Source organism: Gymnoscopelus microlampas (assembly GCF_963454915.1).
Source record: "Gymnoscopelus microlampas genome assembly, chromosome: 17".
NCBI lineage: Eukaryota > Metazoa > Chordata > Actinopteri > Myctophiformes > Myctophidae > Gymnoscopelus > Gymnoscopelus microlampas.
In genome coordinates this window covers 43,922,909-43,936,466 of record NC_139954.1, presented here as the reverse complement: position 1 = coordinate 43,936,466, position 13,558 = coordinate 43,922,909, and the positions used below count along the sequence as shown (strand labels likewise).

The 13,558-nt window shown below is 42.0% G+C and overlaps 1 protein-coding gene across 1 annotated transcript in view; it reads right to left on the bottom strand.

The window, feature by feature from the left end:
- The window catches only part of LOC311064464 (contactin-associated protein-like 5), a gene marked incomplete at both ends in the record, with an annotated part of 145,723 nt that overhangs the window by 66,195 nt on the left and 65,970 nt on the right, over nucleotides 1–13,558 (bottom strand). Inside the window, 2 exon segments of the mRNA XM_084084294.1 lie at nucleotides 2,226–2,385; nucleotides 3,799–3,942. Coding sequence (XP_083940420.1) covers nucleotides 2,226–2,385; nucleotides 3,799–3,942 — 304 coding nt within the window.

Here is a 13,558-nt window from a genome sequence, read left to right as displayed (position 1 = left end):
ATGGTTTAATTACCATCAAGCTATTTCTATTGTTGTGTTCAACGGGTGCCCTCGCAGGTCATGAAATTACAGTAGCCCGGGTTGTGCACAGAAGTGCACACTCGCCATAAATTGAGTCATGAAGTTTGATTGGACACGGAGAGAAAAAAAAAAAAGATGGGAGCTTTAACACTCATAAAGGTTAATCTTCCCATCGCTTTTTAACGAAGCATGGGCTGTGTGGTCGTTTGCCCTGAAATATACGCCCACGACGATAGAAAAGTGGAACGTATACACATCAAGGGAATGATTTACATAGGGCTCAAACAAAAGATGAGGATAAATCCCCCCCCCCCCCCCCACCAACATCGGCCAAGTTTTTCCTCGCGTGTCTCTTCCCGCGACGGCGGATTATACAGTGGAGGACGCGTGGCGAGGCCTCGGACTGTTGCGACACGCACTTTCCTTAACCCATTAAGACCGGGAACGCGTCTGTGTGTCATTGTTTAGATTTCTTTGGCTATTAAAAAATAGCAGATCTACAAGCGACGAGCTTGTAGGTCTACATTTTTTTTTTTTTTTAAATCGTGAAAATGTGTGCAAATCTTTGAATATATATTTTTTTCAAAGCGAACATTTTTCACTCTAAATATTTGCTTCTGGGGGATTCTACAAATGTCTTCTAAATTCTAACGTTTCTTTTTAAAAACACTTACGTTGCTATAATATCAGTGGTTCTCAAACTTTTTTCATGTCAAGGACCCCCAAAATGATATGTATTTGTCTGCGGACCCCCTCCCCCATCTGAAAACATTTTGTTCCAGGGACCCCCAGAAGCACAGATTTGAGTTTAACAAATTATATAATTATATTCAAAGATTTGCACACAAAAAAAAAATCACAATTTTTCAAAAATAGTAGATTTACAAGCTTGTATATCTGCTATTTTTGAATAGCCAAAGAAATAAAAAAAAATGACACACAGACGCGTTCCCGGTCTTAAAGGGTTAACACACCGTACACTCCTGTGCAAAGCAAGTGCTGATTCAACCGCAGCCCAGTACGTCTCGCGGCTCGATTTGTCCCCCACGGCAGAGAGAAAGCCCATTCCACATTCCATCTTTCAGTCATTTCACACACTCTCTCTACATCCTTTCCCTCCAACACACTGACAGACTCGTGCTCATTCATCTGGTTTTTTTTTGCCCACGCGTGATGTCCTCCGACTATACGTGTCTGAGTTTTGTGGGCATGCGGCTCAAAAACACCCTGGGCAAACAACACAGAAAAAGCAGGTACAGTTGAGAGACCTGACATAAGCGGAGGAGAATCTCCCTCAGGGCGAAACACGAGGGAAGAGGGATGCCAGCCAGGGCGCTTGTTTGTCTGCTCGCCGTTAACTGTTCCAGGCAAACTGGTGGCGTGACATTCGTCGGGGGCTTGGTGACGAGGTCTACTATAATCCTGTTTGTGGGGAGCGCGCGCCCACAAACACTTGCAGGGGTAATGAGGGACAGGGCTGCCACACAGGACAGGGGGGGGGGGGGGTGCTTGTTAGCGGGGGTCCTCGGCGAGGGAGGGAAGGGAAACCGAGCTGTTGCGGTTTAACCCGTTAAGACCGGGAACGCATCGGTGTGTCATTTTTTTTAGATTTCTTTGGGCTATTCAAAAATAGCAGATCTACAAGCTTGTAGATCTGCTATTTTTGAAAAAGCGTACATTTTTTGCAAATCTTTGAATATATACATTTTTAAAGCGAACATTTGTTTCTCAAATCTTTGCTTCTGGAGGTTCCTGGAACAAAAATATTTAACAAATGTTCGCTTTAAAAAATACATGTTCAAATATTTTGCACACATTTTCAAGGTTAAAAAAAGATAGCAGATCTACCAGCTCTACAGAGCTTGTATATCTGCTATTTTTGAAGAGCCAAAGTATAAAATAATAGTAATGGCTGAACTCTAAAACGACACAGACGCGTTCCCGGATTGAACGGGTTAATTGGACGATGCTGTCAGGGAAGCCTATTTCTATTGGACGGGCTGTCAGCGACTTTATAAAGGCAAAGCGAATGCTCCGGAGACGCGGCAGTGCCATCAGTGAATAAACTGTCCGGGCACAGATAATTCACTATTAGCAGCCAGACACGGATTGCTTTACAAGGGAACACTATACACTCCCTCCCCCTTTGACTGCTGCTTACCCTGAGGGTTGACATGAAGACCGGGAGATGCTTTTCTCTTTACCTGTCTCTTATGTTGCACATCTCAAACTGGAGGTGGTTGTAGGCTCCCAGCCGTCCCTGCTGGACGTGGTGGAGGTTTATTGGCTGGCTGTTGATGGATATGAGCTGCATGCAGCCCTGGAACGCCAGCGTGGGGTTCTTGCAGCCGCCGGAAGGGCAGCCTATAGTGGTACAAAGAGGCAGACGTTTCCTTCAGAATTAGTATAGCTCGCGTATATAGCCAGACAACTATTCCACAATCTCCGAATGCTATATATAGAGTCTGGAACTACACCTCCCTGAAAGCCGAGAGAGGAAGCTGGCACTTCCGAAAATATAATTATTTTAAAATATCTTTACATTTTATTTTATATATTTCCATTTCTGCTTAGCAACAAGCTACTGTATACTGTAGAGTATATCTCTGCTGTCCGGCAGAAACCAGCTAACTCCAAAATGTTCATTTTTCAGGAAATGAAAAAAAAAATGGAGTTAGGAGGTTTTGTTCATCATTGATAAGAACAGCTGAATGGACCTCCAAGCTCACAATGAGGTTGGAGGTCAAAAGGGGGTGGAGCCTGGAGTCAGCAAAACCAGCTAACTTCACCGGAGTTAGCTGGTTTGGCAGAAAGTTTGAGGATCCAATGGAGTTATCTGGTTTTGTCAGAAGCACTTTTTAATACTTTTCATTGGTTCAATTTCTTTTTAACAACACACAGACGTAAAGGGTGTTCAATGGCACTGATTTATGGGGGAAAAAATGCAAAAGCGTCAACATGGAGTTAGCTGGTTTCTGCCGGACAGCAACGATGCTTAGATGATTTAGATTTATATCAGGATAAATTGGCACGACTGTAAAGACGAAACGGAAGTGGGGAGGAGGCTTACTGTACATCTGCTTTATATTGTAATCATAATCAGAGCTTCCGAGTCCCAGACTGTCTGACCGGAAACATTTTGAAAATTGTGGGAGGCAACAGTCTGGCCACGCGAGACTACTTCAGAATTGACCCATAAAGACCCCCAAAATTATCTGTATTTGGCCGCAGAACCCCATCTCAAAAATATTTTGTTCCAGGGACCCCTTCTCAAAAATATATTGTTCCAGGGACCCCCTCTCAAAAATATTTTGTTCCAGGGACCCCCTCTCAAAAATATTTTGTTCCAGGGACCCCCTCTCAAAAATATTTTGTTCCAGGGACCCCCTCTCAAAAATATTTTGTTCCAGGGACCCCACCCCCCAGCAGCAAAGATTTGAGTAAAAGAAAGGGCGCCTTAAAAAAAAAATATATATATATATTCAATAATATACTTTTTCAAGATTTTTCAAAAACAGCAGATCTACAAGCTCATAGCGCGGCACGAAGTGCCGCGCTATGAGCTTGTATATCTGCTATTTTTGAATAGCCAAAGTATGAAACAGATGCTTTCCCACTTTTAAAGGGTTTTAATAACGTGACGCTCCCGAACAAAGATAAAGATTGGCTGAATCCCTGTTACATTGTCTGTATTATTGACAGAAAGAAAAGGACAAACAACTTTGTGGTCTCTATGGGCTGTTTGCAAACCAAGTTCAATTTCCTGATCCGACTGACCTCCGAAGTGAAGCTGTCCTCTGGGTTCCACCTGCTCCCACAGCTCGATAGTGGAGGCCGGCTCGCTGTCCAGCGTTACGCTGACCAGCAGATCCCTGGTGTCCACGCTCACAGAGTGCCACAGGCCATCGTTCACTCTGTGCCCTGAGGAGCAACAACACATACATGGAGGGTTAGATATTATTCTGACAACGATGACACAAGACTCAGTGGTGTAAAGTAACTAAGTACATTTACTCAAGTACTGTACTTACAGTACACTTTTGAGGATTTTTTACTCACCTGGAGTATCTCTCATTTTCAATACTTTTACTTCTACTCCACTACATCTCAGAGGCAAATATTGTACTTTTACTCCACTACAATGATTTGAAAACTTTAGTCACTCGTTACTTTGCAGATATAAATGATTATATTATAAAACATACATTAACCACTTTAGCCCTATTTTATATATAGACTATTTGAATATTGAATATAGCCAATCTCACTGAAGCCGAAGCTCACAACGCAACGCATCGCAACGCGTTGTGAGCTTGTGCTGTAGATCGTCTATTTTCAAACATCTTAGTAATTTTACTTTTGTTACTTTAAGTATATTTTGATGCCAATACTTTTGTACTTTTACGCAAGTAACATTTTGGCCTTTTAGCCATTTTACTTGTAACAGAGTAACAGTACGTTTTCCACCACTGCATACATGAAGGGTTAGATATATCATGACAAAGATGACACAAGACTGGTGTTTAGCAGAGATGCTGGCGGGCAGAAATTTTGCATCTCTGTACAGTATTTATAGTTTTCATGTTCTCATACAGATGTGCCACTTCAAAACTTCACACGTTACTGTTCTTTCCCTGAAAGTCCCCTGAAAATGCATTTTTTTTCCTCCCTTTTCTGCCCTTAAAATGCACTGTTTTGCCCCTGAAAAGAAGTTGTCACTACACACACCCGTTTTCCCCTTCAACAGACATCCATATACATGAGAACAAAAGAATGTGTGTTGAAGAAGGTGTCAGACTCATTATGAGGCGAAAGGTGATTTGAACAGTTGCTCAAATTAATTAGCATCATAAAAGCAGTGATCATCAAAATAATTCAGCATTTTAAATGCCCTTCTTTGTCCCTCTTATTGCCCTGGGAATCCCCTGAAAATTTACTGTCTTGGCGATGGCAGGACATGTGAAGTTTTTAAGTGGCACATCTGTAGATTAATGCCCTACCTCCATGTACAAGAGTGTCACTCAAAAGCAGCGGGAAAATAGCCAATGTACGAGCTCACAATGCATCGACACTTTGTGAGCTTATCAGGCTACTTTAGCTATTTTAGATTTTTTTGTAATAATAACATTAAGTGATAATAATAATAATAGATATTATTTATGATGCATTGAAAATCTCAAAGTGCAAACCTTTAAAAAAACATCTAAGAAACTGAATCAAAACAATTAAACATGAGGGTATAAAGCCTATAGAGGTACAACCATGTAGCTAAAAAAAAAATGCTTTGTTAAAAAGGTAGGTCGTTAGTCCTCTCTTAAAAGGGTCAACCGACTGTGGTGCTCTCAGGTGGACAGGGAGGGCGTTCCACAGTTCGTGGGCGGCCGAGCAGAAAGCCTGGTTGCACATAGGCTGGGTTTCCGAGGCTAGGTCGCACATGGTTCACGGCATTAAGTGAAAGTAAAAGTGGTCTTTCTGTGTTTAAAAAATAATGTATTAAACCAATGAAAAGTTAACAAGAGGTTGTAACTAAAGAATAATTACAGCCATTGGAGTACAGGCATTTTTTCCCCAGAAATGTCCTGAAAAGTAAGATGGTTTTGGACATAAAAAACCAGACAGCGACGATAATAATGTGCCAGGGAGATGATTATTAGTCAGAAGAAGAGGATTTTTGACGCTCGAAACATCACTCGGCGGTATGCCATTGCCAATAGAATAATGCACCGGCAGCAGCTAGTATTTCTCATTAGGATGTGCGTTCGTTTCTTTTGTCAACTTTTTTTTTTGCATAGCAATGAGTCGAGGCCAGACTAAATCAGTATGCAGATGTGTGGGCCAGACAGGAGGCTTCTTAACCCATTAAGACCGGGAACGCATCTGTGTCATTTAAACATTCTTTGGCTATTCAAAAATAGCAGATCTACAAGCTCATAGCGCGGCACCGAGTGCCGCGCTATGAGCTTGTAGATCTGCTATTTTTAGCGGCGCTAGCCGCTCTATACCTTTAGGTATAGAGCGGGTCCTGCTCTGTACCTGACTTTGTCCGTGTTCACCGTCAACGCTCTGATTGGTCAGACCCGTCAACGCTCTGATTGGTCAGACCCGTCAACGCTCTGATTGGTCAGACCCGTCAACAAAGTGATTGGTCAAGCTTCACGTGACACATGGCTATAAACATATTATAAACACATATCGATGACAAAATGTATCAAAGGCGCCGCTACCTTCACACAGGGTGTGATTTTTTGGAATAATCGTGGAAATTTGTGCAAATATTTGATTGTTTTAAAGTGAAAATTTGTAACTCAAGTATTTGCCTCTGGGGGGTCCCCGGAACAAAGCCTATTGAGATGGGGGTCCACGGCCAAATACATACAAACAAAATGTTGTCTAAATCCTAACAGTATGTTGCTATATCATGTGGTGCTCCAACTTTTCCATGTCAAGGACCCCCAAAATGATATGAATTTGGCCGCGGACCCCCATCTCAAAATATGTTGTTCCAGGGACCCCCAGAAGCACAGATCGGAGTTAAAAATGATAGCTTTAAAACATATGATTTGCAAAAGTTTTCACGATTTAAAAAAAAATAGCAGATCTACAAGCTCATAGCGCGGCACCGAGTGCCGCGCTATGAGCTTGTGTAGATCTGCTATTTTTTAATAGCCAAAGAAATCTAAAATGGCACAGATGCGTTCCCGGATTGAGTGGGTTAAGGAACATCTAGGGTCCGTTGGTATGGTGATCAGGACTGACTGCTGAATGCAGGCTGAGTCATCACTCCCACCTGGGGGATGAAACGTCTGTTTTTGTGTGTTGTTTATGTACTGTATCATATCCTGGCATAAAATGTTCTCTCTAATGGCCCTGGCAGTGATTTATACCATGCTGATTTATACCAGTCTTTCAAAACATCTGCCGATCAATTAGACCGGTGGTTCTAAAAAGGGGATCTTTGAGTGAGTCCCCAGGAAAACGAGGAACAGTTTAACCCTCATTTATATTTGAAAATAGCCAATGTAGATAGGTTATTTTTGAAACATTTTGGAATCCTTTCTGAAACATTTTAACAACACAAAATTGCATCTTTTCAGATGGGAGTTTGCAGCCAAATACATACAATTGGTGTGGGTTTAACTCATTGACTGCCATTGACGTATTTCGACGCATGTCAATCCAAACGCACACACCGCCCGGCGCCACTGACGTATTATGATGTATGCTGGTGTTTCCAGTGTTTACGCTAGAGGGCGTTCTTCGCCAACCTGCGAGTGATCCTATAGAACCCCCAAAGAAGTGTAGTACACCCGGAAATAGCGCGATCGCCACAAACCCAGCCCCGTCCGATCTAATGTTAAAGGATTTAGAAAGATTCTTTTTTCTCTCCTTTCTTGTTTGTTTTTTTTTGCCTCATGAATTGAATTTTATTTTTATTGTATTTTTTAAAACGGAAGGGAGGGAATGCATGATCCTCCTGTCGCCTCTCTCAGTGATATTGAGACTATAGCTCTTCCATCACTACACCTGTCACAGAAGAAGGTGCCCTGGTTGACGGCTGGGGGGGGGGGGGTGCGCTCGGCCTAGGTTAGCATTCGTGCCACGTATACTGTGGGCACAAACCTAAAAAATGTGACTCTCCGGGGTCCAATCCGACGCGTGACCTATGTCACACGTCACCGCCCCTCACTCTCTCCTGTCTCGTTCCGCCATGCTGTCAAATAATGCAGAGGTGCCATTAACCCTTTAAGACCGGTGAAAACATCTGTGTGATTTTTTTATTTCTTTGGCTTTTAAAAAAAAATTAGCAGATATACAAGCTCATAGCGCGGCACCGAGTGCCGCGCTATGAGCTTGTAGATCTGCTATTTTTTTTTGAAAAATCGTGGAAAATGTGTGCAAATCTTTGAATTCATATTTCTTTTACATTTTTAACTCAAATCTTTGCTTCTGGGGGATTCTACAAATGTCTTCTAAATCCTAACAGTTTTCTGAAAAAAATCAATCAGTGGTCCTCAAACTTTTTCATGTCAAGGCCCCCCAACTTTATATGTATTTGTCCGTGGACCCCCCCAGCTCAAAATATTTAGTTCCAGGGACCTCCCCAGAAGCAAAGATTTGAGTTATCTTTTTTGCTTATATGCAAATAATATGAGTGCCGCGCTATGAGCTTGTAGATCTGCTATTTTTTAATAGCCCCAAAGAAATCTTCAAATGACACAGATGCGTTCCCGGTCTGAATGGGTTAAAATAATAACACTTACAGTTACACCTGCCAGGCTCGGATCCCCAGATCACCGGGATGCCTGTCCCACATGGCTCTGGGCTCCCCCCCCGAACCCCCAAAAACGAGGTTCCTCTGAGCTCACATACAGTGTACAGACATGGGGAGTAAAGTCTTACAGATCTGGGCCATGAATGTCAGGTTTTTGTCCCGAACCCCGCCCCGGGGGAAACGGTACGGAGTTTTTTTTTTGCTCATTGGGTCTTATCAGAAGGCAGTGATGCCTAACAATCAGCCTCATCCCCCAGAAGACCGTGCCAGCACCATGGGTCGCTCTCTCTCTCTCTCTCTCCACTCAATTTCCTGTTTCATTGCAACAGCAAGCCACAAGGGACTCCTGGTGGCGTGGACCAGCGCTGGGGGATGTACCTACCGTTGGTATTGGCCGCCAGCCTGCCTGCCTGCCCCTGGCCAACCCTCAGGTGGCACTGTGGCATGAATGCAACACACACACACACACACACACACACACACACACACACACACACACACACACACACACACACACACACACACACACAGAGGAAACCACTATGCTCTTATCTGGAATTGGGAAGACGTTTCTGCCTGTTTAAAATCATGTCCCTATTTTGGGTGTGTCATTGTAGGTGCATTTTTTTTTAAGAAAATTTCAAAACGCTTCATAAGAATTGCGAAACATTTTTACATTTTTGAAATTCTAGAATTATATATTATTTAAATAGGGAAAATAGCACAGATGTATCTCAGACGCAACGCAATGTGACACAATGTGAGCTTGTACATTATGGCTTTTTTCACTATTTGTTGCACAGGGGCATAAAGGACTTAAAGGTGTGGCAAGCCTCTCTCTGTCTCTCTGTGTGTGTGTCTCTCTCTCTCTCTCTCTCTCTGTTCAGTAACAGGGGGTCTCCCTGTCTCTCCAGCTCTTTAGTAAACAGAAGATACATGTTTAGGTGATTATTTATTTATCCAATCAGCAGAGAGAACTCATACAGGATAAAGAAGGGACATTTGTGATGAAACAAATTCACTATGATGAACTACTAGAGCACAAGCTTATAAATTATTTTTGTGGGAATCTCTCTCCGGATTGGATTACATTTGTAGCCTACTGTATCTGAACATGTGTTTTGAGTTTATTAAAGAGCTGGAGAGACAGGAAGGCCCCATGTTACTGAGAGGCCCATTATAGCAATGATTACTATCAACATGTAGAGTTTTACCTGTTTAACAAAAACATTTTGTTGTAATAAAAAAAAAAAAAAAAGTTACAGCACCATTCAGTGGTTAATGAATATTTGACTGACCAAAATAAATCTAATAAATCAGGGGTCTTCAACAGGGGGGGGGGGGGTCCGGGAGTATAGCTCTGAGGGGGTCCTCAGAGCTATACTATAGGGGGTCCGCCAAATCTTTGTGTGATAGGATTTTGTTTTTTTTACATTAACCACTTGAACCCTAGAATTCCTTTTCTGAGGGGAACATTAGCCGAAAATAGCAGATCTACAAGCTCTGAACGCCTCGCGCTGCGAGGCGTTGAGAGCTTGTAGATCTGCAATTTTTGGCAAAAAGGCTATAGGTGTAGAGGGAAAAAAGAGCAGACTAAGTAAAAAAAAAAAAACTTTATTCTGAAACACAATTTTATACAATATAGAGTAGGGGGTCCCTGCTTCATCTCTTTCTCAGCTAGGGGGTCCTTGGCCTGAAAACGTTGAAGACCCCTGTAATAAATGTATCTTTCCCTCTTCCATGCTAGAAACTTCCCTGATGGCTGATCTTTATATCGCTGTTGGGTGGAAACTATAGCTCTATCGAGAGCTCTATAGTCACAAGCTTTTTTGTTAATACTTTTTCACTGGTTAAATATTCATAAAACCAAACACTTTCAACATGTTTCGAAAAAACGATAAAAAAAAACATTTTAAAAGATAATTGAAATATGGAGATGCAAGGTTTTTGCCCCGCAGTAAAGTTATGCAAACTATCATCACAAGAAATGTAAATGTTGACCAGTGATGATGACAGCTACTGTACATACAGTACTGTATATAACGGCTTCATGTTTTCCAGATCACTTCATGCCACTGACTCATTCCGTTTGTTGAGCCCCTTGAACTTCAGCAACCACTTAACCACTTAACGGGATAAACACCTGAACACTTCAGATGCCATTCTGATTATTATTTACCCATTTATCAGCTACACATTTATAGTGTTCCAGTGGTCCAGTGCTTTGAGGTAGACAATAGCAAATTAACTTGTTTTCTCTGTCGGGTAGAAACCTTTTATGTCCAAAACTGGACACAAAAGCATCAAAAGTAGCAGATCTACAAGCTCGAAATGTGGCGCGAAGCGACGCGTTTCGAGTCGAAGGGGGGCCGAAGGCGCGCCTCCGCCCAAGTGGAGCTTACTATGAAAGTCTGCTCGGCTTGTGTGTGTGTGTGTGTGTGTGTGTCTGTCTGTGTGCAGTGCACTGCCTGGGTGCGGCCGACAGAGGGCGCCAGAGTGCAGCTACAGTCAAAACACAAACACACACACACACACACACACACACACACACACACACACACACACACACAGAGTCCGTAAATACACAATATTTTCGAGCTGCGTTCGCTTCCAGCGTTCGCGCGTCTTACTTGTATCTGTATCATCATCCTATAATTCTACAAAGCTCTGTGCGTCTGTGTGTGTGCGTCTGTCTGTCTGTCTGTCTGTGTGCCCAAAATCTCTGCTGCCCAGTTCTCCTCAGTGGCTGGAGCAATTGATTTGCCTTTGCACACAGCCATTGACCATTACCATGTGCACGGAACACCCGAAGCCCGTTTTTCGCTTTCCCCAAATGTCAGCTTTGTATTAGCGTTTTTGTGTTCGCTGGCTCCCGGGTTGCCAAATCATGTGCCTGAAACAAGCGCTGGTGTTGCCACATCCGTGAAACAAGCGGACCATGCTCATATCCCCCGACGGGTATGGTTTAGTTAGTAGAAGATCATTTGTGCTAGTAGCCTATTTCTCAAATGCATTATCCTAGAGATATGGTCTCAGTCAGACATACAGTAGGTTGTGTCTGAACAAACTGCAGCACAACAAACTCTGCCAGCGTTTCTGTATATAGGCTACTGCAGGCAGGTGGTTCAATATTTTTTGACCAAAGACCAAAGATGTCTCTCCACACTTGTGGTCAGATCCTCTGTCTAACATGGCCCACCACACTGCTCTTTAAACGGTTCTACTGTTTCATTCTCAAACTGAGACATTATCAATTCAGAACGGATGACTGCTCACAGTGGGACACATGGACGGTAAACATGGTTTTCCTTCGTGGGAATTGATTGGTCTGCTCAACTTTCAGGCTTTCGAATCCATGAAGTTGATGATGGGTCTTTCAACCCATTCAAACCGGGAACGCATCTGTGTAACCACTTTATCCATGTATGTTATCCTTTGGCTATTCAGAAATAGCAGATATACAAGCTCATAACGCGGCACAGAGTGATGCGCTATGAGCTTGTAGCATCTGCAAATTGTTTTTTTATCGTGAAAATGTGTGCACATCTTTGAACAAAAATGTGTACTCCTTTATAACTCAAATCTTTGCTTCTAGAGGGTCCCTGGAACAACATACTTTGAGATTTTGAGATTTTTGAGACTTTGACATGAAAAAGTTTTTAAAAAATAAAACAATTTAACTGTTAGAATACATTTGTAGAATCCCCAGAAGCAAAGATTTGAGTTACAAATGTTCGCTTTAAAAAAAAATATATATTCTAATTATTATCACAAATTTTCATTATTTTTCAAAAAATAGCAGATCTACAAGCTCATAGCGCGGCACTCGGTGCCGCGCTATGAGCTTGTATATCTGCTATTTTTGAATAGCCAAAGAAATCTAAAATTACACGGATGCGTTCCGTTCTTAATGAAGTCAGTCAAAATTAGAACGCTGAGCGCAACAACTCAATGTCGGAACAGAATCAAAAGAAAAGAAGGGAAACAAAGTATCAATGCTAAATTGTTTAATTCTCAATTCTCAACTTTATACATGCATGTCTTCTAGCAGTGCATTCTTATCACGTTACACGCAGGAATCAGCTTGCCCCCGCGGGCGTTGCCGGGGATACTGCACTGACAGATAAGAGACGTTCTGATGTTTTGGTGTCCATTAGATGCATGTCAGTCAAGCTACTGTAACAGTATGATGCCAATAGTGTTACATCAGGCATGTCCAAATGTGCGGCATGCTCCAGGCTCTTGGTACTGTGATGTAACCATTTGCTGTGATGTAATGGGGACGTTAGGCATGTCCAGTGGTGGAAAGTAAGTAAGAGTACATTTACTTGTACTTACAGTAAGTGCAATTTTGAGGTATTTGTACTTTACTTGAGTATTTCCAATTTCCAACACTTTTACTTCTACTCCACTACATCTCGGATCCACATATTGTACTTTTACTCCACTACATTTATTTGAAAACTTTAGTTACTAGTTACTCCAAAATCTACTAGTTGCTAGTAGATTTTGATTATTATTACAAAACCTACACTAACCACATCAGCTCTGGATACATTTCGGCCATTTGAAAATAGCCGATCTACAAGCCTGCGATGTGACGTATTGTAGGCTTGTAGATCTGCTGTTTTCAAAAAGATGTTCATACATTTCAAAACTTGAAATGGGACATTTTGCATAATGAGTACTTTCACTTTTGGGATTTGAGTACATTTTGATGCCAATGCTTTTGCACTTTTAATCGAGTACATTTTGAATTCCGAACTTTTACTTGTATTTCTACATTGCAGTATTGATACTTTGACTTAAGTAAAGCAATTGAGTACTCTTTCCTCCACTGGGCATGTCCATAGTTCGGCTGATAACTGCTATCAGTCTTCCCGTTGTTGCATTGACAAAGTGTCGTGAATGTCCAGTCCATATAGGAGTATACTATCAGTGCTGATACAGATGATGAACTTGTACTTCATAGATACTGTAGATTAGGTGATTAACCTACAGTAAGCCCTAGGCCTATAGACTTCATCACACACTCACTGCTTTGTGAGCTCGTAGGTTATTCTTTGGCTATTTTATGAGAATGTAGAAAAGAGAAACGTATTAACGTGATAATCAGTTAGACAAGTTGTATTAAAGAGATTAAACACACTAAGTACTTTGCGGAATGTTAATTCATTAATCCTATTCCGCCCGGAAACAATAGAATAAAGGGACCCCTGACAGCAGTATGATGAACTGACTAGACAGCGGAGCGGCGGGGTTCAC